The sequence below is a fragment of the Scleropages formosus genome, chromosome 2 (genome assembly GCF_900964775.1).
Source record: "Scleropages formosus chromosome 2, fSclFor1.1, whole genome shotgun sequence".
In the NCBI taxonomy this organism is placed as follows: Eukaryota; Metazoa; Chordata; class Actinopteri; order Osteoglossiformes; family Osteoglossidae; genus Scleropages; species Scleropages formosus.
The window spans coordinates 43,116,809-43,138,729 of record NC_041807.1 but is presented as its reverse complement, the minus strand read 5'-3'; the positions used below and the strand labels follow the sequence as shown (position 1 = coordinate 43,138,729).

Sequence of the window (21,921 nt, the reverse complement as noted above, 5' to 3'; positions counted from 1 at the left end):
GGGTTGTGCATGTGATCCAAGCAGAAACACAGTGGTTAATTTTAATGAGTACAAGACACACATTTCATTAGCTTTACGTTAGCAGTTTAGGGAAAATGTAAATTTGAAAAAATATAATAGAAAAAGTGCATTTTGACAAAATCACTGAATACAAGTTGACAGTACACAGCACGGGCAGCTGAGAAAAATGAGAATATAGACGAAGTTTTACTGAAATGGATATGATTTTCACCCTGTTGTTGGCTGTGTGTGGATGGCTGTGAGCAGGTAACCCATCTCGTTTGTTGCTTTAGCAAGACTTGCCTCCAAAATGTGAAAAATGATGTACAAAAGCAGACACACGCGTAAGTTCCTTCAGGCTTATTTTCAATTAAAAATGCTACATCATTTTTAAAACTATATGTAAAAAGCAGAAGTGGAAAAATACAGTAGTATTAACTGTTGCGCTCCCATTAAAATGAAGGGCAGAGAAAGGTCCAAGTACTGTAAGTGCATACAGTACTTTCGCACAAATACTTGTTGAAAAGCGAAGGGCAGCAACTGCGGCTCGAACCCGCATGCCCAGCCGGGACCCGTGCTCCTTGCCCTCTCACTTGTAGCCTGAATTGCTCTGTTGTTCTTGCAGCTGCTGGGGAGGCTGCAGGTTCCACAAGGGAATCCACTGGGGAGTCACCAGGGGGCACTCTACAGAGTGATAGTGCACAGGGGCCAATTGTGGTATTTGAGTTGGAGGCTGGAGGGCTGTCTAATCTCTGTTTCAGCTGGGAAATGTGCAATATGAGTACTGTTTTGAGCTCATTCTGATCAAGGCTCCGCTCTATCCGAGGCTGTACTGTGAATTTAGGTGTGCTGTAGGGTCGCTGAGTAGCACCTGCATCTTCTCAAGTGGATGGAATGCTGTAGCTGTGACCATGTTTGGACTGCTGGATGGTTGAGTTCCTCAAGGTGACTGACTGCTGCACAGACTCCTGGATGGTGGCATGTGAGGGAGGGTTTTAGCACAGGTTGGGTTTGGATCGTAGTGGGAAGAATTAAATGTAGACAAACTTAAATGAAAGTGGATGGAAAACACCAGAAATGCTCAGTAGACGAGGGAGGCAGGGAAACGCAACAGTCGTGTTGCGGAGGTGCATTGTGGGTCACCTGCTCTCCGCCACCCTGAAAAAGAGACGCAGAACAGAGAAGAGGGTGTGACCGTGAGAGAGTTGGCACGAGGCAAGTGCAGTCTTCTTGTTTAGCACTGTTACTACTAGTTTTACCTCTGTTAGTGCACTCAACCGTGTCCAGGCTGCCAAACAAGCACCACAAAAGCTTATGAAAATATGTGCTTTTTTTTCATGCAACAGACTAATTACTCAGTCATAGTCACTCACAGACATTGGGTCACTGCAGGATGTCAGCCAGCTTCTCCTGGTAGTACTCGTAATTCTCCTGGCAGTCCTCCCAAGGGGTGAACGTTTGATCCTCATTTTCCACGAAGGTGTCCCAGATGTAGACAAAGTCCGTGGGCTTCATCATGCGCAGCTTGCAACCTGCAGCTGCCAGGGCCTTGAGCCCCACCTGGATCTCAGGTTCCTCCCACATGAAGAGACGGGCGGAGAAGATGGTGAGGCGCATTGTTTTTCGGGCCTTCAGTATCTCCACCAGCTTGGCAGTGCAGGCGGCGCATGGGCTCGACGACACGTACCAAGTGACCATGTAGTGCAGAGCACTGTCGTACTGTGGCAGCACCTGCTGGAAGAAGGCCTCCTCGGCATGGGCTCCTGCATGCTCGTCTTCCAGGTAGCCGCGCAGGCCTTCTCCACCGCTGCCTTGTACATCCACCAGGAAGCACAGGAAGGTCTTGTTCCTGCCCGATGAGTACTCTACATTCTTGAACTGGAACTTGAAGTAGAAGGGACTCATCCTCTCTCTGCAAAAGAAGCAGTGGTTATGTTAGAAATGGTTGACTTGACAGTCGCATGGCCTTCGTTGAAGAGGGCTCCCCAAATCTTGGCTCTTCTCTGGAAACTGTGTTGATCTTTTTCTAGCTTTATATTGATATTTTTTTTAAGAAAAAACAATTGAGTTTGTCCTTCCTCACTCCAAGGACAAGAAGGAATCCCCAATTTTAGCCCTCAGAAGCATGAAGGCACTGAAGCAGGAGCCATGGAACAGAAACAGACTCTGGAGCAGTTGCTGCAGGTGCCACCAAAGAGGTTGCTCTTCTGGCATCACGTTGTGCTTCTGCTCCTAGAAGTTCTGCTTTAGGCAAAGGCCTGGTGGCATAGATGGACAGAGGTATCTGACCAAATGAGCAACATGGAAGCTCAGCTCAACTTCACACTGAAGGATCTCTTGTGCTGTGTTATGGTTGTAGGAACAAGACTCTCCAGTGTACCTGCTCATGTAAGTAGCTTTGAAAATTGCATTATGAGCAAATACAGGATTTCTGATATTCAGGATCTGGTTAAATCTGAAGTTAATTCAGGAAGTGCCTTGGAGGGGTAAAGCTAAGACTCACAAAGAGGAAGTGGAATAATTTGAGAACTGTAGCTTTATGTGAGATGCTGAAGGTAATCATCCTCTGTGAAATGATCTCTGCAGCACGAACTGCCACCATGTGTGTGTCTGTGGGTTTGGTGTGTTCCAGGTGAGAGGGTTTGAAAGCGATACACGTGACACAGACGACCCTGGTGCGATTTCAGTGTTTCTCTGATAAAGATGATGGAAAACCCAACATCGCTATTAAAGGTTCCCCTTGGTGAATGTACCCTGACTTACCTGATGTCCTGAAGAGTGCCGATTATTTTAAGACATCTAAAGCTTCTTCTCAGCTTGTTATGCACTGTGGTTTTAGTCCCACTGTTTCTCCATCAAGTATTGGACAGCTGGTAGCATAGTTGTTAGAGTTGCAACCTTTGCACTGAAAGGATACAAGTTCAAATCTCCCTTCTAGCTGTAGTAGCCTTGAGCAAGGTATGTACCCTAAACTGATCCAGTAAAAATTGCCCAGCTGTAGAAATGGGTAAGTAATTCTAGTAGTTTAAACTCGTAAGTTTCTCTGAAGAAAAGCAAAAATGAATAAATATAACTTGATGAAAAAGTCGTGTAAGGTTAATGGAAATTCTGGAAGTATTTTAAGTTTTCAGTTAATTTTTTGTTTTGGGGGCATTTTACTTTATTCACGGTGGGTTTTTTGGGCACCGTGCAGTTGGAGATGGTGCTGTATTAATAGAGGTGGAGTTTTTACTCCTACATCAGTCATCAATAGGAGAACCTTGACCTTGGTGAATAGGAATTTCCCTAGAGTTTTATTCCAGCACATGTTCACAGGATAGTTCCAGGCCCATCTCACTGCTGTTCATGGGCTCCAGGCCCTCTGAGTGACTTTAATTTGGTCACTCAAAAGATCTGCGATATAAAGCATCCTCTGTCCACCAGTTCACATCATGTTACTCAGGTAAATATAAGAGTGACTAAACAGTGGGCAGAAAAGTTAACATGAGCTGTAACATGAGGATAACCTGAATAGAAAATTAGAGCACTGGATGCCCCCCCCAAGTACGGCACCCTTTTTACCTTGAGTTGACTTATGTACTTGTGTCTCTTTGTTCAAAATGTTGACTTTGTCCCTCTACTGTTGTCATGTCCTGTCACAAATAAAAATAAAAAACACTGCCCAGTGTGACACAGCAACAGCTGTACTACAGTAAGATGCACCACTACCACACCCAAATTGGCACACTGCTCAGCCTTTGAAGGTTAGGGATGGTTGGTGGTCATTGGGGGGAGCTGTACATGTGCCCCGTGAAGGGAGGGTCACATTCCATCACATGGACTGGAATGCGCAACACAGACAGTGAGACGTGCGCAGTTACTCTCTAGTGCTGCCCAACCGAGCTTCCGTGACTTATTTAAGTCTGACACACTAAGCTGTCATAGCCAACTTCTGGCATGCCGACCTCCATCCAGCCATCGTCGACAACCGCTTGTCCCGAGCAGGATCATGGGGGGCTGGAGCCTAACCCGGCACCAAGGCGCGAGGGGAGGGGACGCACCCAGGAGGGGATGCCAGTCCGTCGCTAGGTACCCCAAGCGGTGCTCGAACCCTGGACCCACCGCCCAGCGGGCATCGGCTGAACTTGCCACACCACCATGCCCCCCCTACATGCCAACCTACCACAGCTAAATCACGAAATGCCAGCCTTCACCACTAGATCATGACAAACTGCCATTCCAGCAATACATCATTGTGTCATTGTTTATTGTATCAAAGCCCGTTTAGAAGGTTGATCTGGGATTCGTTTCATGTGGTGTGTAGTATCTCGACAAGGCCTCCGTCAATAGAAAGTTCCTGGTCGGAGCTTCATGAAAATACTGTAGACCTGAAGACGATAGCTTTCGGAAAACCAGGCACACGTATCCTCCAGATCAGCTCAAGGCCTCTGAGGTCTGCAGCATGGTTCTTTTCAGAGCCCTTCGGCATTGAGTGGAAGTGTTTGGGATTACAGTCCAGTTGGCTTTAAGCTTATGTGTCAGAATAGACAGTGTTGTACCCTCACAGAAGACAAAAAGTACATTTTCATATGCTTTTCAGGTTTTCATAGGCCCAGGACAGTTCTGGTCTTTGGTCCTGCTCCTGGATTTGTTCTGACTAGTTCAGTGTCCAGCTGTATAAGCATTTCAAACAGGAAAAGTGCTTCTCTCAGTCTGCATAAACCCCAAGACGCCATGTTATTATTTGGCTTTACAGTGTAATGGTCCTGTGTTTTGTTCCTATATTAATAGGAATTTAGGAGCTACAGTAATAATTCTGCTGTTTCTTATTAGTCTATAAAGTTCAAAATACACACACACACACACACACACACACACAGTTTCTGAACCGCTTGTCTCATACAGGGTTGCGGGGAACCGGAGCCGACCCAGCAACACGGCGTAAGGGGAACACACCCAGGATGGGACCACAGTCTACTGCAAGGCAACCCCAGCAGGACTCAAACCCCAGACTCACTGGAGAGCAGGACCCGGTCCAACCCACTGCGCCACCGCGCCACCACACCCCCCAGGTTCAAAGTAATTGCCATAAAATCAGTTAGCTTTTAAATGTAGCCAGCTGACTTTAAATGACTGATCACAGATAGTTTCAGCTACATGACTTAGGAGGCTGAGTTTGAAATTGATGGAGCACAAGCAGCACGTGAACATGCCATTTACATACGTCTTCAGCCCATTGTTATCACCAAAGCAGTGGAACAACCGTCCCCTCGCTGAAAACCACAGAATGTCACCAATGTCTCGTCAGGAGGGATGTCAAGACGCACAGTTTCGGCACAGTGAACTTTTACTTGGTATTATAGTGACTCGATTCTATCAGGGATTAGGGATTCAGTTATGAATAAGTCCCAAGTACGTAAACTAAATTCCTTTAGTCTGTTCTGAGACTCTGGTCTCATTAAAATAGATGTGCACTTCTTCGTGTATGATTTAATATCTACAGTGTCTCAGAAATCCATTTCGGTGCTCCCTGTACGTGTATATATTTACTCCTACTCATCTTCCCTTATTATATAGCAGTGTATATTTAAAGGGCGCAGATATCAGAATCTCTGTAGACTGAAAATCTACAAAAAGTACCATATAGTCTGTTGAGGTGCTCATGAAAACCGCTCAAGGCTCAGTCGCTCTTACACTGAGGAAAGGCCCTCGACTCTTGTTCGCTCTGTGACCTTCATGCCCCTCGGATGAATGTAGGACCTAATTTGAGCTCCTGACAGGCAGAACATCTGCGGCTATTTGGACCCCAGCGGACACTTCCGTTCAGCAGAGCTTTAAAAATACCCGGAGTGACGTGGCTCACAGACAGCCTGTGGAGACAGCTCAGAGGGACTGTTTTCATGACTGACTGGGTAGCTCACAGCCCAACTCTCAGCTGAACTCCATTATCTGTTACACTTGTGCTGAGCTCATGGTACATGGTAAGCTTGTTAACAAGTAACGGTAAATGTCTTATATCATGCAGCTTAAGACTTGCGTAGAGCTGAACCAAACACTTAATACTACCAATGAAGACCACACCAGCAGTACTTTTCTACTTGGTTCTTCACCTGAATGGCCATTGGATGATGAACTTTATCATAGGTAATATACAAGCTCAGTGTGTTCTAGTGGTAACTAGAATGAACAACCCAGAAATCGGAATGCTCATTTACCGTGCTCACAGCTGCACTTCAGCATCCACAGGTGGGTACCCTCCATGTGATCATCTTCATCTCCAGAATCACATGTTAGTACCTGCCCTGTGATGGTCTACACTTTCATTTCCACATGTTGGTAGCCACCATGTCATAGTCTTCATCTCCAGTTTCACATGTTGGTACCAACCTTGTTATGATCTATACTTCTGCTTCTACGTGTTGGTACCCACCCTATGATGATCTCGAAGGGCGGCAGCTCCATGGGCTCCACTACAAATTCCTCTGTAGCCTTGCTGGCCGTTGCTCCATTCCCTGCCACCTCAGTCCCTGCAGTCCCCTCAGCAACTTCTGGTGCTGCCTCTTGAACCTTATCCAGGCCCTTCTCTGGGCCCTTCTCTGTCACTTTCTCCATCTTCCTTTCCACCTTCTTCTCTGCCTTTTCCTTCTCTGTGGCCTTGTCCACCTTCTTCTCTACCTTTTTCTTCAGTGGGACCTTGCTGGTGGTTTTGCCTTCCTTCTTATCTGCCATGGCGGACGTTGGTGTAAGATGGAGTCTGAGGGTGAGTTAAATGGAACAAGCGGTGGTGAAAGAGGTGGGCAGAGTGAGGGGCAGGACAAAGTGAGGGGCAGGGAGCAGAGCAGCAAGGCAGACACCTCCAGGGGTAGCTACCTTTTTTCCAAGCCGGGCTATAAAAAGGCTGGGAGTGGGAGTGGGGGTGGGGTGATGAGGGAGGGTACAGACATCTGACACCAGTGTGGGTGTTTGGGGAGAGAGTTCCTATGTCTTGCAAAGGCGAGTGTACCTGTCAGGAGAGGGAGGGTATAGACAGCTCATAATAGTGTCTGTGTGTGGAAGAAAGGGATATAGACTGAGCGATTCTGAGGTTTTGCTGCTCCCTCCTGTCTGCACTTTTCCCCTCCCCTTCCTTGTGTTTCATCTGCCAAAGCACTCCTGTGAGTCTCCCCCTCTCGCTTCTCTTCATGGGCTTCCTCTTCCAAACTCTTACTGCAGCCTACAAGAAGGTCAATGGATCAGCTTCCTGATACCTTCAGCACTCTCTACAGCCCAGCAAGAGCTCTGAGCTCCTCCACCTCTGGCGGCTTGATGGTCCCACTCCAGATTTAGGCTATCAACAGGCCAGCAGAGAAATGGGGTTATTAATAGCCTCCTTCTGGCAGAGCGTGCCGAGCGTTCGTGCCCCACGGTCTCCTCCGTCTCTCTACATTTCCATTGCACCTCTTCTGTGTCCTTGGCGTGTGCTGTGACAGCTCTCAACGGAGCTCTAGTTTCAGGCTCGTTGACCATTTTAATATTTAGCTGTGAAGTTTGAAAAGGAAACACACGAAGACATAAAACCGCAAGCGTTGGTCTTGCTGGCCGCTGCAGTGCTTTAGGCTGAGGGAGACTGAGCAACTGCTGTGTCTCCAGTTACTTGCTGCTCTTGTGCCCTTTAGGCATCACTGGGAAACAGCAGCAAATATGGAGATGGGAAACTGGACATCTGTGTCTCAGTGCCTCCACCCTTTGCACACTCCTGGTCCAACACAGGACAGAATGTATCTTTGCCCTCATGGTAGCACCAGAGGTCCTACCGTTTTAGGTTTAAACTGCATCTGTTTTCAACCGTCTGTTTTCCATGAGTACTGAGCAATTACTATAGCAACTTTTACCATCACTGGCCAGTAGATCATGGATACAACCAGCTGAAATGAGCTTTCTCAACAGGGTCTCTGGGCTCATTCTTCATGTAAGAGTAAAGAGGGCAACAGTCTGAGAGACCCTCAAAGTAGAGTCACTGCTTCTCTGGATCGAGGAGAGTCAACTAAGTTGGTTCAGGCATGTCGTAAGAATGGCCCCTGGTCGACCTCCCACTGGAGTTAAACTGGGTACAACCCACTGGGAGGACACCCCGCGGCAGACTCGGGAGATGTTGGAGAGTTTGTAGCCTACAGATGGCATGGGCATCCCTGGGAATCCCCAGAAGGAGCTGGAAACCATGGCTGGTGAAAGAAATATTTGGACCTGCCTGCTACCTCCATGGTACCAAAACCCTTATCAGGAACAGTGGGCAGGACCAGCTGAGAAAAGTGAAATGGTTTCCACAACTGTTGTGTTCTGTCATTAGAACTTAAACACCAGATGGATCATATTCTTAGCTGAAATGTAAGAATGTACTTAACCACAATTCAAAGCCTAATGCATAGGGGGGGGGTCATAATTTTGGGGGTTCATTTAAGCTTTGCTTTTATGATCAGATTCAATTCACTTAACATTTAGTCATACGTGTGTCTGATCTCACTACAGTGCTGGGAAAACGTAAGGACCCCCACCCCACCCCCTGTAAAGGTGTGTGTTATATTTGTACAGGCAAGAGAATGCCTTGTTACATATTTGCATGTATGGATATTTGACCTGCATTTCAATAATTATAAAGATGATCAAACAAATAACAATAAAAATGATTTTTTGAAATCATTATTCAACAGAAGAAATCAGAAATGCAATTCTGAGCTGTGGAAAGAATAAGGACACCCCGTGGTTTCAATAGCTGCTATTGCCCCCTTCACCCCCCATTGGAAGAAATCACATCCTGTAGGCATTTCTAGTGTACACCGACTTGGAGACATTTTTATCCACTCCTACTTACACAACTTTTTCATCTCTTGCATGTATAGTTTCTTTTAAATCCCTCTGTCTGGGCGTTGACCTGGCCATTCCATAACCCTTCTTTTTGAGCCATCCTTTTGTGGATTTGCTTGAGTGTTTTGGGTCATTGCCTTCTTTAAAGGTCCACTTACGGTTCAGCTTCAGCTTTTTGACAGATGCCCTCACATTCTCCTCAAGTACTCTCTGGTGCATTGTGGGATCCATGGTTGACTGTGATGGCAAGCTGGCCAAGTCCTGAGGCAAAAAGCAGCCCCAAAAACCATTATGTCTCCACCACCACACTTTACAGTGGTTATGAAGTTCTTCTGGTCAAAGGCAGTGTTTGGTTTTCAGCAAATAAGACATCTCTCATTGTGGCCAAACAGTTCTGCATTTGTCTCATCTGTCCAGAACACATTGCTCCAATAGTCCTGATCTTTACCTGGGTGTTGTCTGGGAAACTTCAGCCATCCATCTGTATTATTTTTTGATACCTTGCATGTAGGGGATAGTGTACAGTCTCTTTCAGATGGTTCATTCCTGAACTTTAGAAGTGACTAAGGCACAACTTTCCAGGAAATCCCTTAATGTTGTCTTGCAGTCAGATCTTGGACTGAATCTGTTGCCAGTGGTGTGAAATTTTCTCCATGTAGGTGATCTTTCAAACAGTGAAGTAAGGCAGTGCCCTCCTAGTGGCTGAATTTCTAATCATTTAATTAGCACAGATGAGTGAAAATGTGATTTTCCAGTTATTTTTTTAAAACTAAATCACCTTTTTTCTATCAGTATTGTTGAAATGATGATCAATATCCTTTTGTCCAAAAATGTAAGACAATTGTTTTTGGGGTGTACTTACTCTTTCCCATCTCTCTGTATGACATCTAGATGCTGTTGCCTTATTCGTCAGTCTGCACACCATGGACCTTCTACTGTAATGAAGCCAGGAGGTGTGGAAGCCCTGTTGCGTAAGTCATCGTCTTACAGCAGTTATAACTACAAAGGTACATGAATACGCTTGCACCTTGTGCTACAAACATCCAAGTTCATTTATTTATTTTAAAATTTTTTCTCCACTCCGATGGAAGGTCATTCCGCTCAGGCTGTACCCATCTTATGTCACGAGAAGTAATTCTGGATTAGACCGCAGACTACTGCAAACCTGAGCAGGACTGAAAGTGACCGAATGCTGACAAACACGTTTATGTGATGAATCAGTCAGGAGTTCATGGTGAAACTGTGGTGTTTTACACCAAGAACGAATCCTTGAGAGTTTTGTAAAAGAGAGGTTCCTGCCGGCCTGTAGGGTGTAAGTTGACAAAGGGTAATTGTCATTGGTTAGTTCCTAAGAGAAGCGGGAACCGTTATTGGCGGCACTATATATAACGGGGGTGTTTTCGCGCAAAAGAGAGATGAGGTTCCGCGGTGTGAAGTGAGTTGTGACACGAGCCACTGTTCTTAATAAACTCTTTATTTTGCACACGTCAAGTGTTCCAGTGCTTTGTTTCAGGGAAACCTCCAAAGAACGGTGTACCTTCCTTTTCGGACACCACAGAAACACCTCTTAATAATTCCTCCAAGTCACTGTTCTTCTTGTACCCCACTGTTTCATTGCACCGCGGAGCCTGAAGTGCACATGCGACACATGAAGCAACATGGCAAACGCTTGCATTTACAAAGCAGAACGCAACACGGTGAACAGAAGATGGTGAACATTGCATTTTTTTATTTTCAGTCATTTTAAAATAAGCTTCAGTGTTTCCGCATGTTGGTAAAAGATACGCTGCCGTCCAGCCCACGTTGTATCCTGCGTCACACGCTGTGTTTCCAGTGTCGAGGCACACCGATACCCTACGCAGCCCCGTGGTGCTACCGCTCTAGCTTATTCATTCATTTATTTTTTCCGGGTTTAAACAAAGTTTCATGATTTTAACACAAAGTTTGTTTGAAGCTGCTCCAACATGCGCAAGAGACGTTACAACCCGTGTTGATATTGTCAGCCTTGTATTTATTGCAAGCTGATTGGGTTTCGGTTTGGGGAGAACCAGTTAGAGATGGGAGACTCCAGAAGGAAAAAGGAGAAAAGACGCTGGAAGAGCGCTGGGGAGTTGATGTTTTTCTGGTTGTTTCTAAAGCAACGAAAAAGAGAAAATAGCGTCAGGACAGGCAGCGTGTTTTGTGTGGAGAGTTTGCAAAGATTCGTTTCCGTTTTGTACTTGTTCGTGTCAAACGAGTCACATTGCTTGAGAAAACCGAAAGTTTGGAGCACGTCACGTCACGTCACGTCACATCACTTTACGCTGCCGCGGACTCGGAGGAGAACCCGCTACCGAATCGATAGCGCTTCGTGCTAAACCCGCACCGCTCGGAGTTCCTCGGGCCTCCTCGGAGTTCTCGTACGTTCCTGAAACACGTGTGGACGATCCTGAATTTTCCTGGCTGTTGCATGGACAGCAGACGAGGTAAACTGCGTTTTTTTCCCTTGTTCTTGAGAGTGAAGCGGCCATTATTATCATCGTAACGACCCGTGTTACCTCAAGTTTGAGCGGGAAACCTGTTGAATTGTAAATAGTTGCGTTATAGGGAGTGTGAATGAAGTGTGCAGCCACTGGGAGGGCTTACGGGCAAAATAAAGGGGTGACGGCGTTGGCCAGCGAGAGGAAAGAGAGCCTGGGGCGCTAAGCAGGCCGGGAAGGCTGGTTTGAGGCGCAGGTCCTGGAGGAAACGGGATCCCTCGGAGCGAGAGCATTATTTCCCTGTGTGCCGCTGTTCGAATAAAACGTTCGAGATGAACGCTGCCTCTGCGTCCTCCTTCGCCCCATCCAAACCCCCGGTGCTGCACGCGCTCAAGCTTCGATAAGTCCTGGAACGTTGTTAGGAGTGTTTAATACACAGTTAAAATACTCCGCAGTGTTACATACACGCGGCCCCTGACTTACGATGGTTCGACTTGCGATTTTTTCGACTTTACGATGGTGAGCTGGCGATCGACATTCAGTAGAAAGTGTACTTTGAATTTTGATTTTTTTCTCAGGTAAGCGATACGCGGAGGGATACTCTCTCGCAGTGCTGGGCAGCGACAGTGATCCACATCTCCCAGTCTGTTACACACAGGTGTGTATTAGGTGTATTAAATTAATTTTCGACTTACGATGAGTTTCGGGGAACGCAGCCCCGTCGTAAATCAGGGACCACCTGTATGTATGCTAGTGCCATTGTGTTTCAGAGTGGGAAGGAAGGTTCCCTAAGAAATTCTACACTCTGTGCTTTATGTGAGTTTACATCTGCAGCTATGTCCTTTTCTCTTAAATGTAATGGACACGAGGGGGCGCGGTGGCGCAGTGGGTTGGACCGCAGTCCTGCTCTCCGGTGGGTCTGGGGTTCAAGTCCCGCTTGGGGTGCCTTGCGGCGGACTGGCGTCCCGTCCTGGGTGTGTCCCCTTCCCCCTCCGGCCTTACGCCCTGTGTTGCCGGGTAGGCTCCGGTTCCCCGTGACCCCGTATGGGACAAGCGGTTCTGAAAATGTGTGTGTGTGTGTGTGTGTGTGTGTGTGTGTGTGTAATGGACACATTGTATTTTCTATGAGATGTACGTTGCTTTGGAGAAAAGCATCTGATAAATGAATAAATGTGAAAGGGATTTTGTTGCTTGAACAACAACAGCTCAATCCTTTAATGGTGAATATTTTATTTTCTATTTACAAACTTAATAAACTGGACATTTATTCTAGTACAGATCTATTTGCGTTTTACGGTATAACATTTTATTCTTTAGAACAGAACCCAGGGCACCGCCCTTATCGTCAGCTTAACGGAGGGTGGAGCTACACCTGCTTTCTATGAGCTGTTGATGGGAACGCTGTACAATAAACAGGTGCCTTAGTGCACCTTTTTTCAGAACCTGATCTGATGTTTCACAGTACTGACCCATGAATAAACTGCGGGATTAAGCTGCAATATTGATCTTTTACTGACTGTCATGTAGTGAGTGCATTTATGAACAATTCAAAGTTACGAACAGAATTCCCGCCCCAATTGTACTCACAAGCGGAACTACAGGAGTTTTGGCCTGTGCCATATTTTTGTTCCAGGCAACTAAGGATGGTATTATCGAAAGGTCACTGTAATTAATTTAAAAGTGACATTTTATGCTAATAAGGCTCGTATCACACTCTGTCTTCAGGTGTCTCGTGTTCAGAAATAAAGAAGCGCCGTCATTTTCAGTCTAATTACAAACATTAATAGGCATTTTCGCTGCATTTTTACACATGAAAACGTTAGTGACAGTGAGTTCTGCACAGTGCGTGACATTCCGCACTAGAATACACACAGCTCTGCAGCATTTCAGCATTTCAGAACCGCTGTAACCTCAGAACAAAACATTCACCATGCCGCTAAAAATATACAGAGAGCTTAAAGCTGTAAACCATGGGCCAGAAACCTTAAACTTGCGAGTTACCCAGTGCTGGAGTTAATCTACCAGTTCGTTCGTTCAAACCAAGTTTACACAGAAATAAAGTAAAACAGAAATGACAGAGAGACGAGAACCTGCCTCCGGACACACAAGGCCTGGGCCTCCTTTACAGTCTCATATACGGGTAGTCTCCGCCCACAAGTGTAGCATCTTCCACAGGTGTGTACATTGCATATTGCACTTCAGCTTCACAGGTATGAAACCCCCAGGTGTGTATATGTTATTGCAGCTTCCATATTAATGTGGCAGGGGTCCTGCTGCAGGGACCCCTCCCTTTGAAGTGAACCAGGCTCTGCTGACCATGAACATTCTGGGAATTGTATGAAACCCAGCACTGGATTCCAAAACGAAATGATGTCATTTTGAAAGCACTGAAGCAAACGCCGCATTTATCATTAATGAATCTCGACCGTGTGAAGAAGGATCCTGTTTGAACGTGTGGCTCGGGGAGCCTGAGCCAGAGTGTGATTTCTGTAGAAGTCTCCATTGGCCGAGCTGCTCCGACCCACATGACGGGGCGCTTTTGCGCCCTTCGGGGACTCCAAGAAGGAAAAGGAAAGCGCATAACAAGCACAAAGTGTAAACCAAGGTGACGTGTGTTTCTACAGCAGCAGTGTGGTGGCAGGGGACGCCCCTCTGTACAAACCCGTATGATTTCCCATAGTTCCCGCAATCTGACCGGTCACACTGAGTGCGAGGGTTCAACAGCAGCCCCCCGTCAGACGATCCCGACGCAAATGTTTGTCGGTTGGGTTCACCGGCTCAGCAAGACGTCAGGCTTTGACGATCTGGTGGTTGCTCCCCCCGCCGGCAGCGCTGGGGGCCACCGAGTTGTTTCCCGTCTGCACGTCCACGAGGCCCATGCGCTGGCGCCGCTTCCGCTGTTCCGTCATCTGCAGGGGACGCACGAGAGCACGGTCAACGTACAGCAGCACTGTGAGCCCACGGCAGCTCCGCACCAAATGCTCGTGCACCGCCCACCTGCTCCTTCAGCTCGGTCAGCTGTGCCGTCAGGTTGCTGACGAGTTTCATGGTGGAGGCCAGACGATCCTGCAGGTTTCTCATCTCGTTCTGCTCCGCATCGCCCTCAGTGACCACGAGCGACATGGCCTGCATCCGCGGGAACCAGTCTAGGTTCTTGTTCTGAGCAATAAAACGTACGCCATTCGTATCGGACACATCAACTTTAGGGTTAGGGTGGATGAGTATCTAGGGCCTGTAACTGATCGATTTATAATTTACTTATTATAATTTACTTTACTAAATCCTTCCTGACGAGAGGGATTTAGGGTTAGGTGTTAGGGTTGAATGGGGGTGCGGTGGCGCAGTGGGTTGGACCACAGTCCTGCTCTCCGGTGGGTCTGGGGTTCGAGTCCCGCTTGGGGTGCCTTGCGGCGGACTGGCGTCCCGTCCTGGGTGTGTCCCCTTCCCCCTCCGGCCTTACGCCCTGTGTTACCGGGTAGGCTCCGGTTCCCCGTGACCCCGTATGGGACAAGCGGTTCTGAAAATGTGTGTGTGTGTGTGTGTGTGTGTGTGTTAGGGTTGAATTTAAGCATCCATCAGCTATACTTCCCAGGAAGGTCTATCCAACTGCTTTGCTTTGCAGAGGCACACAGAAACGTGGCTGTACCTTTATCATGTGGGCTACATAGCTCTCTGGCCCTGTGTAGTCCGTCTTGTTCTTCTCCCTCACCAAGACGATGAAATACAGGTAGTTCCAAATGTTGTGTTCCACCTTGATATGTTCTTCAAATGACACTGTCTTGTTGTCAAACTTGTCCCTCTCCAATCCTGGGAAGAAACCAGAAAGCCAAAGATTTACAGGTTCTCAGCGCTTCTGACAGTACTTCCTATGAACATCTGCCTCAGTGTACCTCGCTGACCACTGAGACCAGAACATTTTCAAAGCAGAGAAACCTTCCTCGTACCACAGATGAAACAGGTGGTCTTCAGGATCTCCTCCTTCTTCTGCTTCTCACTGCGCAGGTCTGCAAAGGTATCTATGATCACCCCAAAGATCAGGTTGAGGACGATGATGATGACGATGAAGTAGAAGAGCAGGTCATAGACCACCCTTGCAGGGAACAGGGTCTCCTGAAGGCCATGCAGATACAAACATGTCTTAGATGCAGCTCTCTGTGCGCCTACAAGTGCACAATGTGTGTAAGTCAGAGCTCACGTACATCTTTGGAGGGTTTGCGCAGCACGTCTCCAACCCCGCCTCCATTCCTCAGCCCGTGGTTTAACACGGTGACGATGCACATGAGCAGCGTGTCACAGGCACGCTCTGTGTTGTCCTCCTCTTCTGTTGAGAGAGACAGGGACAGTGTTGGGACATTGGTGCCCCAATGAAAAGCGAGACTAGAGGAGACTCTCAACTGCTCCAGAGCGGTGGGCCTCAGAGAGCGCAACTTACCCTCAGCAAGCACGGAGGGAACTGCCTCCTCAGTCATACAGCCCACTCTGTCCTCAGGACAGGACCTGAGGAAATCCTGGGACGCCTCCTTATGGCCACTTCCTGTAAATGCAGGATGGGACTCATGGACACACATGTGGAAGCTCTTGCTTTGAGTCCAGTAACTTGCAGACTTTGTGTTTTTATTCCCATATATCAGGCTTGGGCACAATTTATATAAAAAAGAAAAAAAAAAAGCCACAACGGAGAAAAAAACTGAGTTTACATACAGTAGTTGTTCATGCTCATCATAGCTCAAGAGATGTCTTTGTTATGTCTTTTAGGTCAACATGGATGAGCCATAGCAGTCATCAGCCAACACAGAGTCTCAGGTCCCCTGCTGGTACCTGGGTGAGGCTCAGGCAGCCGGTCCACTTCCATGATGAAGTCATTCTTGAGGAAAAGGAAGCCCACAATGGAGAAGAGGTAGACCAGTATGAGCGCCAGCAGTGCGGTGAGCAGGATTGATCGGCCATTGCGTGTCACGCTCTTGATCACGTTCAGAAGGGTCTCCTCTCGGTAGATCAGGTCAAACAGCTGAGCAAGAGGGCAGAACATAGTATGCGGCTAATTAAATGGGATGGGAATGGAGGAGGAGCGGGTGAGGATGGAGAGCAAGGTACATGGTGAACATGTAAGTCTATGCAAAATCAATGAATGTACATGTCAGTGGAAAGGGAAGAGGCTGTACTTCAGATATAGTCTCCTTCAGGAGGTGCCACGCAGTGTGTCCACAGCGTGACTAGAATGTACCAGAAGACACACACCAGGATGCTGTAGAAGAGCTCGTGCACGCAGAGTCCCAGCAAGCTGATGAGCACGTAGGCCAGGTGGTAGAGGAACTCCACGTCCATCAGGATGGCCTGGTAGCCCATGATGAAGGTGCCGTTGTTGCCCACAAAGCTCACCACAAACACGATCTTGTTGATGAGCTGTGGAGAATCAAGCAGCTGTGTGGATTCTAGAGGGTACTGGATCCCCTGACTGCTTGTAATTGTACCAAGGCTCCTGCAGCTAGAGGATATTTTTCACCACGTGTCACTGGAGGCTGACTCACGTTAAGTGTCCCCAGCAGGATCAGCGTGGGCCCGATGCCAAAATAGTAGATGGAACGCAGTATGAGGGCGATGGTGAGCGGCCGCAGGCCGTAGCGCTGGGAGAAGAGGCCCATGACAGAGAGGCTTGCGAAGCCCCAGAACATCATGGAGAGCATGGAGGAATCGATGGCTCCTACCAAGAGCAGCAGCAAGAGGCCAAGAGTGTCACATCTCCTTCCCGCACATCACACACGCTTAACACAGTTGAAGAGACGACCTGTCACGCACACACACACACACACGAACACGTGATGCTTGTAACACAAAGTACCTTGTCCAGAGTCGTAGGGGAAGAACAGGGCCATGATGAGGTTGATGAAGACGGCTAGGTTGAAGGAGATGCTTCCCCAGAGGGACATTCTGCGGGAGAACCAGTACAGCACTGGCATACCTGAGTGGGGGGGTGGTGGTGGTCGCAGGACATTTATTCGTGAATCAACGCCAGACAGAAAGCCTTAGACACAAACACAGGGTTATGGGCACCACCAGTAAAGGCCTGGTGCTACATCAGCACTTCCTGGAACAGAAAGAAAACCCAGACAAAAAGGGTTCTGTTCACAGGAAGGGCTGAGGACTATGGGAGCCACCTACTGCGGAGCTTCTTCTGCCACTCCATTTCATTGTGCAGGAAGGAGGTCTGCTGGAAGAAGTGCGTCACTTTGCTGCCCTGCTCATCCTGCTCAGTGGTGGTGAACACACGGGTCTTGGACTCCTCCGTGAGGAACTGGCAGATGGGATGCACAGGAAACACAATCTGCTCCATGCTGCGATCTTCACGTACGATCTGGACCACCAGGGGAAAGGAGAAAGAGGGCTGAAGTGTCCGCACAAAGGAAGAGCTTCTTGATACGCACAGCTGCTAGACCTCACGTCCCGATCTTCCAGGTCTCGAAGATCTCCAAAAGCCATGTTGTTTTTCACGGCCACCTTTGGCATTCACTCATTTACTAAACAATCTTAAAAAAAGTTGAATTCCAGCACTGCACGTGCTGCTGTGAACAAATACGCCGAACCTCGATTTGTGCGGTGTGGGACTCGTAGTACTCCAGAGGGTCCTGCTCTAGCTGCTCTCCGGGGGCTGTGGACTTTAACATCTGGGACAGCGGCCTGTTGTTCAGGTTGAGCTGGCAGGGAGAATGATGACAACTGGTTGCTCTTGGGAGTCAAGAATGCTGGACAAGTTTGTCCTGGATAAGATGGACTTTGGGTCGGCACTGTGGTGACCCTAGATAAGACAGCCATTAAGTTGACACTGTGGTAACCCAGAATAAGTTAGGGTTAGGTCAGCACTGGGGTCCCCCACAATATGACTGGGCTTTGGGTTGACACTGTAATGGCACTGGACAAGATGGACTTTGGGCTGACACTGCGGTGTTACTGGATAAGATGGACATTGGGTTGACACCTAACAAACATCCTGGGTAAAATGGATGTTGGATTGACATCGTGGTACCCAAAACATCTTGGACTGGAAGGTGGCACTGGGGTCCCCCACAATATGAAGGACTTTGAGTTGACATGTTGTGACTCTGGATAAGACGTATGGGGGTTTTACAGAAAGTCTACTAAGTTGATTGTAAACCATATATTCTCTTGTTAACAGGCTGACAAAAATGATGAAACACCTCATGGACATGAACCTCAGAAGTGAAAGCCTTGCTAATGCAGAAGGCAATGCAGGTAGTTACTCACCATGGAGGAAATACCCTCCTCACCCTCTTCCTTTGCTCTTTTTGGGGGCTTCAGCAGGTGCAGCAGAGCCTTATTGTGTCGGGCCAGCTGAAGAAAGGTCAGAGGTCACACTTCATAACTCACGATGCCTTGAGGTTCTGCTTCGTGTTCCTCAAATTGAGGTATCATAGTAACACCGCTGCACCTGAACACTTAAAACATGTAACACACTCTCACCTGAAGTGCCAGGATATAGATGTTGTGGCCGACCTCACGGGGTGACACTGCTCCATCTTCAGTTTCACTGTCCTCCAGGTAGGCCTTCTTTATCACCTCCACCTTTACTAGTCAGGAACACAACTGGCAATAAGAGCAACGGCCTACAACTGAATAATTTTTTTTTTTAAAAAAATCTATATTTCTTGGCAAAATTTTATTTGGCAAAGAATGAAAGAATATAAAACAAGACCCTGACCAGTTCTTGGGGTCGAAGGTTGAACAAGATCCTCTCTGCATTTTCACTGTCATGTCGGCTCTCCATCAGAGCAAGAAGGAGCTTCGAGGCGTTGTCCTGAGAACATAGAAGCAACCCTGACTGCTCAGGAGAACGACGCAGAGAAGCGGAGGTAGATGGAAACCATCCACAACATCCAGAATGAACCCCAGAGGTGCAGGTGAGGAGGGCAGGAACGCAGATGAACAGATGTGTCGGTGACAACTCGAACCTTGAGCTGTAGCACCATGTCCATGCGGTATCGACACAGTGGGCTGATGTCGTTGAGGATGAGGGCCGTGATGATGTCGATGCCATTGGACTCATGGGTCACGATGCAGGTCTGTGAGAGGAACGGGACAGACATGTTCAACGTCAGCCTGGTCCCTTCTCAAGGAAGCACCAGAGATTGTTGGTTTCTCCTCACACCGCCTACCTGGTTCTCCTGGCAAGGGCCCTGGCAGTACTCAGTGAGCGTCTCCAAGGTCTGTGTGATGAGGCCCACGTTGTTCTCGTTGATGTAGAGCCCCAGCAAACCCAGACCACCCGTAGTGCTGCCACACATGATGTCAAGGAACTGGAGCGTCTCACAAACCAGGTTGTAGTTGGTCTTGTTGTTCTGGCAGCGAAGGAAGTTCTAGTGTGGCGAGCGAGAAGAAAGAAATGCGGTGCAGGTAAGTAGGAGGGCAAGATGATGTTCTTCCAAGCTCGTCCTCCAGGCCAGATCCACGATCACTCGTGAAGGAAACACTGATGATTCTGAATTCTTGGTTCTTGTCCCACCCACCTGCAGGTCCTGGTTGTGGTTCTCGCACAGGAGCTGCAGGAAGCGCAGGATGGGCTTCATGATGCTGACAGCAGGACCCATGACCATTTCCACCTCCCGCTGCTCAGAGGAGGTCGGCAAGACAGCCAGAGACTGCGAACCTGCAGGAGTAGAGGTGTGGGGTGAGAAGAAACTCTGCCTGTGACACAGCAGCTCCACGGACAGAAAAGACAACGTTACAGACTGCTGAGTCTCACACACACACACACACACACACACACACACACACACACACACACACACACACAAAGACAAGAAAACGTATTTATTCTTTATTTACATTTTCTCAATTATCGATTTTTCCAACATTTTTGTTGGTGGCAGAGCAAACAAGACCTGTGTTTACCCTCCACTCCAATAGATGGCAATAAAGAGCACCCAAAGAGAACCGGCAGGTGGAACCGCCTTAGTTCAACTCCCTTCCACAGTGTTTACAGCTCCTGTCTGCTGCTCCTCGGTGTCAGTGATGAACAGCGAGATGAGGTATGTTGCTCATGTTTCAATCAACAGTCAGCACTGGATAGAGTTTGTGGAGATTATGCTTTCATTTTCATTTTAAACTGTCATTTTTATGTACCTTATAGTTTGTGAAAATACTACAAAGAGTTAAAAATTTTTTCAGAATTATTATAACAATAGCATAGATTGTAGACAAGAAGCAGAGCAATAAATAAATTGAGGATCAGCTGGTTTCTTAATCGTGCTGAATCATGATGCAGTGGTAAAAATGGCTCTGGAGTTCTGAACGAAATGAGTTACGAACACATTCCAAGTCCTCGCCTTTTTTTGAAGGCATCGCCTGAACCTGTGTGACCCATGAGACCAAAGTGCTGTTGTGCTGCACGATGGTTTTCTTCTCACCCGCAGCCAGCTCCCTGTTGTCCTTGCTGGCCTTGTTGCTCATCTCTCCCACATTCACAGACACCGTGGCCTTGATGTCCTGCTGTGCGTTCTTCATGCGGTCATGGAAAACTTTGAAGAACTTCTCTGACTTGTTGTCGCCCATCATTAGCTTGTAGAAAGAGTTCTGAAGAGGACAAAAAAGATGATTGGGGGACATCATGGCTTCCATGGGAACAGAGCTACACTTTCCGGACTGCAGACCCCCAGCGTGTGTTTGTGTGTGAGAGAGAACCCACCTGGATCTCAGTGTTGCCCCCCTCAAGCAAGCAGATGGCCAGCTGGATGCTCTCCTGGAAGATCTTGTCGTTCTTGGTGCTCATGATGAGGTCGATGAAGAGCTGAGTTCCCCCCTCCCTGTCCAGGTGACACTGCATGGCTGCCACGGCGGCCCAGTCCCTGTCTGCTTCGACACCTGGGCCCACACACACACACACACACACACAGACGGTGACACGACTGGACAGAGAGGGGGCGGCTGGCGCCTCTGTGCCCGGGTCCCTCCCGTTGTACCGTACCTCCGAGCTCCATGAGCTCTCCCTTGGTGCCCTTCTTGTTGAACAGGTAGTTCTGCAGCAGCACCTTCCTGAGTGCAATGCCCTGCAGGGGGGCAGCGTGGCGCACAGTCAGACGGACAGAGACAGACACGGACACGCACAGCGCCGAGCACGGCACGACGCCGCGACTCCAGCCCAGTCCTGCCCTGCCTCCCTAACCCCGTCTCCCTAATCCCACCTCTCACCTTGTCGTCGAACTCGGATGTGCGGATGAGCATTTCCTGCAGCGTGCGCAGCACCTTGTTGCAGAGCTTCTCCTCGGAGGACATCAGGGCCTTGGTGTGCTGGATGAGCCTGGGAGCGCATGGGAGCTGCTTTCACACGCATTGCGCACACACGTGTATGCACCGTGTGTGTGTGTGTGTGTGTGTGTGTGTGTGTGTGAGAGAGAGAGAGAAAGAGAGCGAGGATGAGGGATGCTCACTTGGAGATGAAGCCCCCCGATTCGCAGCGCCCCCGCGCCTCTGTTCCCTCCAGGAAGAGCAGCTCCGGCTTCTGCAGAACGTCCACAAGCACCGAGAGCTCAGCCTCCACCAGCGGCTTAAGTCGCGCCTCCAGCGTGTTGATCACCTCCTGGCGGCCAGACAGGGAGCTGGTGTTGGACCTCGGGGCGCAGCAACCGGACAG

At 48.3% G+C, this 21,921-nt stretch overlaps 2 protein-coding genes and 3 long non-coding RNA genes across 13 annotated transcripts in view; 3 read left to right on the top strand and 2 right to left on the bottom strand.

Annotated features, from left to right (window-relative positions):
- Positions 1 to 67: 67 nt before the first annotated feature.
- On the bottom strand, positions 68 to 6,858 carry apobec2b (apolipoprotein B mRNA editing enzyme, catalytic polypeptide-like 2b). The gene is made up of 3 exons (XM_018746889.2): positions 6,410 to 6,858; positions 1,374 to 1,912; positions 68 to 1,158 (listed from the first exon to the last, which is right to left on the bottom strand). The coding sequence occupies exons 1-2, from the start codon at positions 6,706 to 6,708 to the stop codon at positions 1,384 to 1,386; spliced, it is 828 nt and encodes a 275-aa protein (XP_018602405.1). The 5' UTR covers positions 6,709 to 6,858; the 3' UTR covers positions 68 to 1,158; positions 1,374 to 1,383.
- On the top strand, positions 5,018 to 16,113 carry LOC108931234 (uncharacterized). Of its 2 annotated transcripts, none has more exons than XR_001965897.1 (3): positions 5,018 to 5,051; positions 9,712 to 9,791; positions 16,035 to 16,113. It is a non-coding gene; the product is annotated as an uncharacterized LOC108931234 (long non-coding RNA). The 2 variants fall into 2 exon arrangements; XR_001965896.1 differs by having other exon boundaries at positions 5,023 to 5,058.
- itpr3 (inositol 1,4,5-trisphosphate receptor, type 3) overlaps positions 12,493 to 21,921 on the bottom strand; it is a 35,082-nt gene continuing 25,653 nt past the window's right edge. For 5 of the 8 annotated variants that reach the window (XM_018746865.2, XM_018746868.2, XM_018746867.2 and 2 more), the window contains 23 exons: positions 21,719 to 21,867; positions 21,480 to 21,588; positions 21,256 to 21,337; positions 20,977 to 21,152; positions 20,699 to 20,864; positions 19,799 to 19,938; positions 19,448 to 19,648; positions 19,244 to 19,354; positions 18,994 to 19,089; positions 18,756 to 18,857; positions 18,540 to 18,626; positions 17,861 to 17,971; positions 17,439 to 17,631; positions 17,119 to 17,238; positions 16,808 to 16,980; positions 16,518 to 16,682; positions 16,098 to 16,287; positions 15,712 to 15,813; positions 15,479 to 15,600; positions 15,224 to 15,389; positions 14,926 to 15,086; positions 14,277 to 14,438; positions 12,493 to 14,188 (listed from right to left, as the gene is read on the bottom strand). In XM_018746865.2, coding sequence (XP_018602381.1) covers positions 14,069 to 14,188; positions 14,277 to 14,438; positions 14,926 to 15,086; positions 15,224 to 15,389; positions 15,479 to 15,600; positions 15,712 to 15,813; positions 16,098 to 16,287; positions 16,518 to 16,682; positions 16,808 to 16,980; positions 17,119 to 17,238; positions 17,439 to 17,631; positions 17,861 to 17,971; positions 18,540 to 18,626; positions 18,756 to 18,857; positions 18,994 to 19,089; positions 19,244 to 19,354; positions 19,448 to 19,648; positions 19,799 to 19,938; positions 20,699 to 20,864; positions 20,977 to 21,152; positions 21,256 to 21,337; positions 21,480 to 21,588; positions 21,719 to 21,867 — 3,204 coding nt within the window. In that variant the 3' untranslated portion in view covers positions 12,493 to 14,068. Of the gene's footprint in view, positions 14,189 to 14,276; positions 14,439 to 14,925; positions 15,087 to 15,223; positions 15,390 to 15,478; positions 15,601 to 15,711; positions 15,814 to 16,097; positions 16,288 to 16,517; positions 16,683 to 16,807; positions 16,981 to 17,118; positions 17,239 to 17,438; positions 17,632 to 17,860; positions 17,972 to 18,539; positions 18,627 to 18,755; positions 18,858 to 18,993; positions 19,090 to 19,243; positions 19,355 to 19,447; positions 19,649 to 19,798; positions 19,991 to 20,215; positions 20,243 to 20,681; positions 20,865 to 20,976; positions 21,153 to 21,255; positions 21,338 to 21,479; positions 21,606 to 21,718; positions 21,868 to 21,921 lie in introns of those variants that run through there. The other 3 variants (XM_018746871.2, XM_018746869.2, XR_001965893.2) reach the window with 3 other exon arrangements.
- LOC108931233 (uncharacterized) lies at positions 16,138 to 19,877 on the top strand. The gene is made up of 4 exons (XR_001965895.1): positions 16,138 to 16,204; positions 18,451 to 18,527; positions 19,063 to 19,192; positions 19,805 to 19,877. It is a non-coding gene; the product is annotated as an uncharacterized LOC108931233 (long non-coding RNA).
- On the top strand, positions 19,881 to 20,921 carry LOC108931232 (uncharacterized). The gene is made up of 3 exons (XR_001965894.2): positions 19,881 to 19,959; positions 20,199 to 20,320; positions 20,759 to 20,921. It is a non-coding gene; the product is annotated as an uncharacterized LOC108931232 (long non-coding RNA).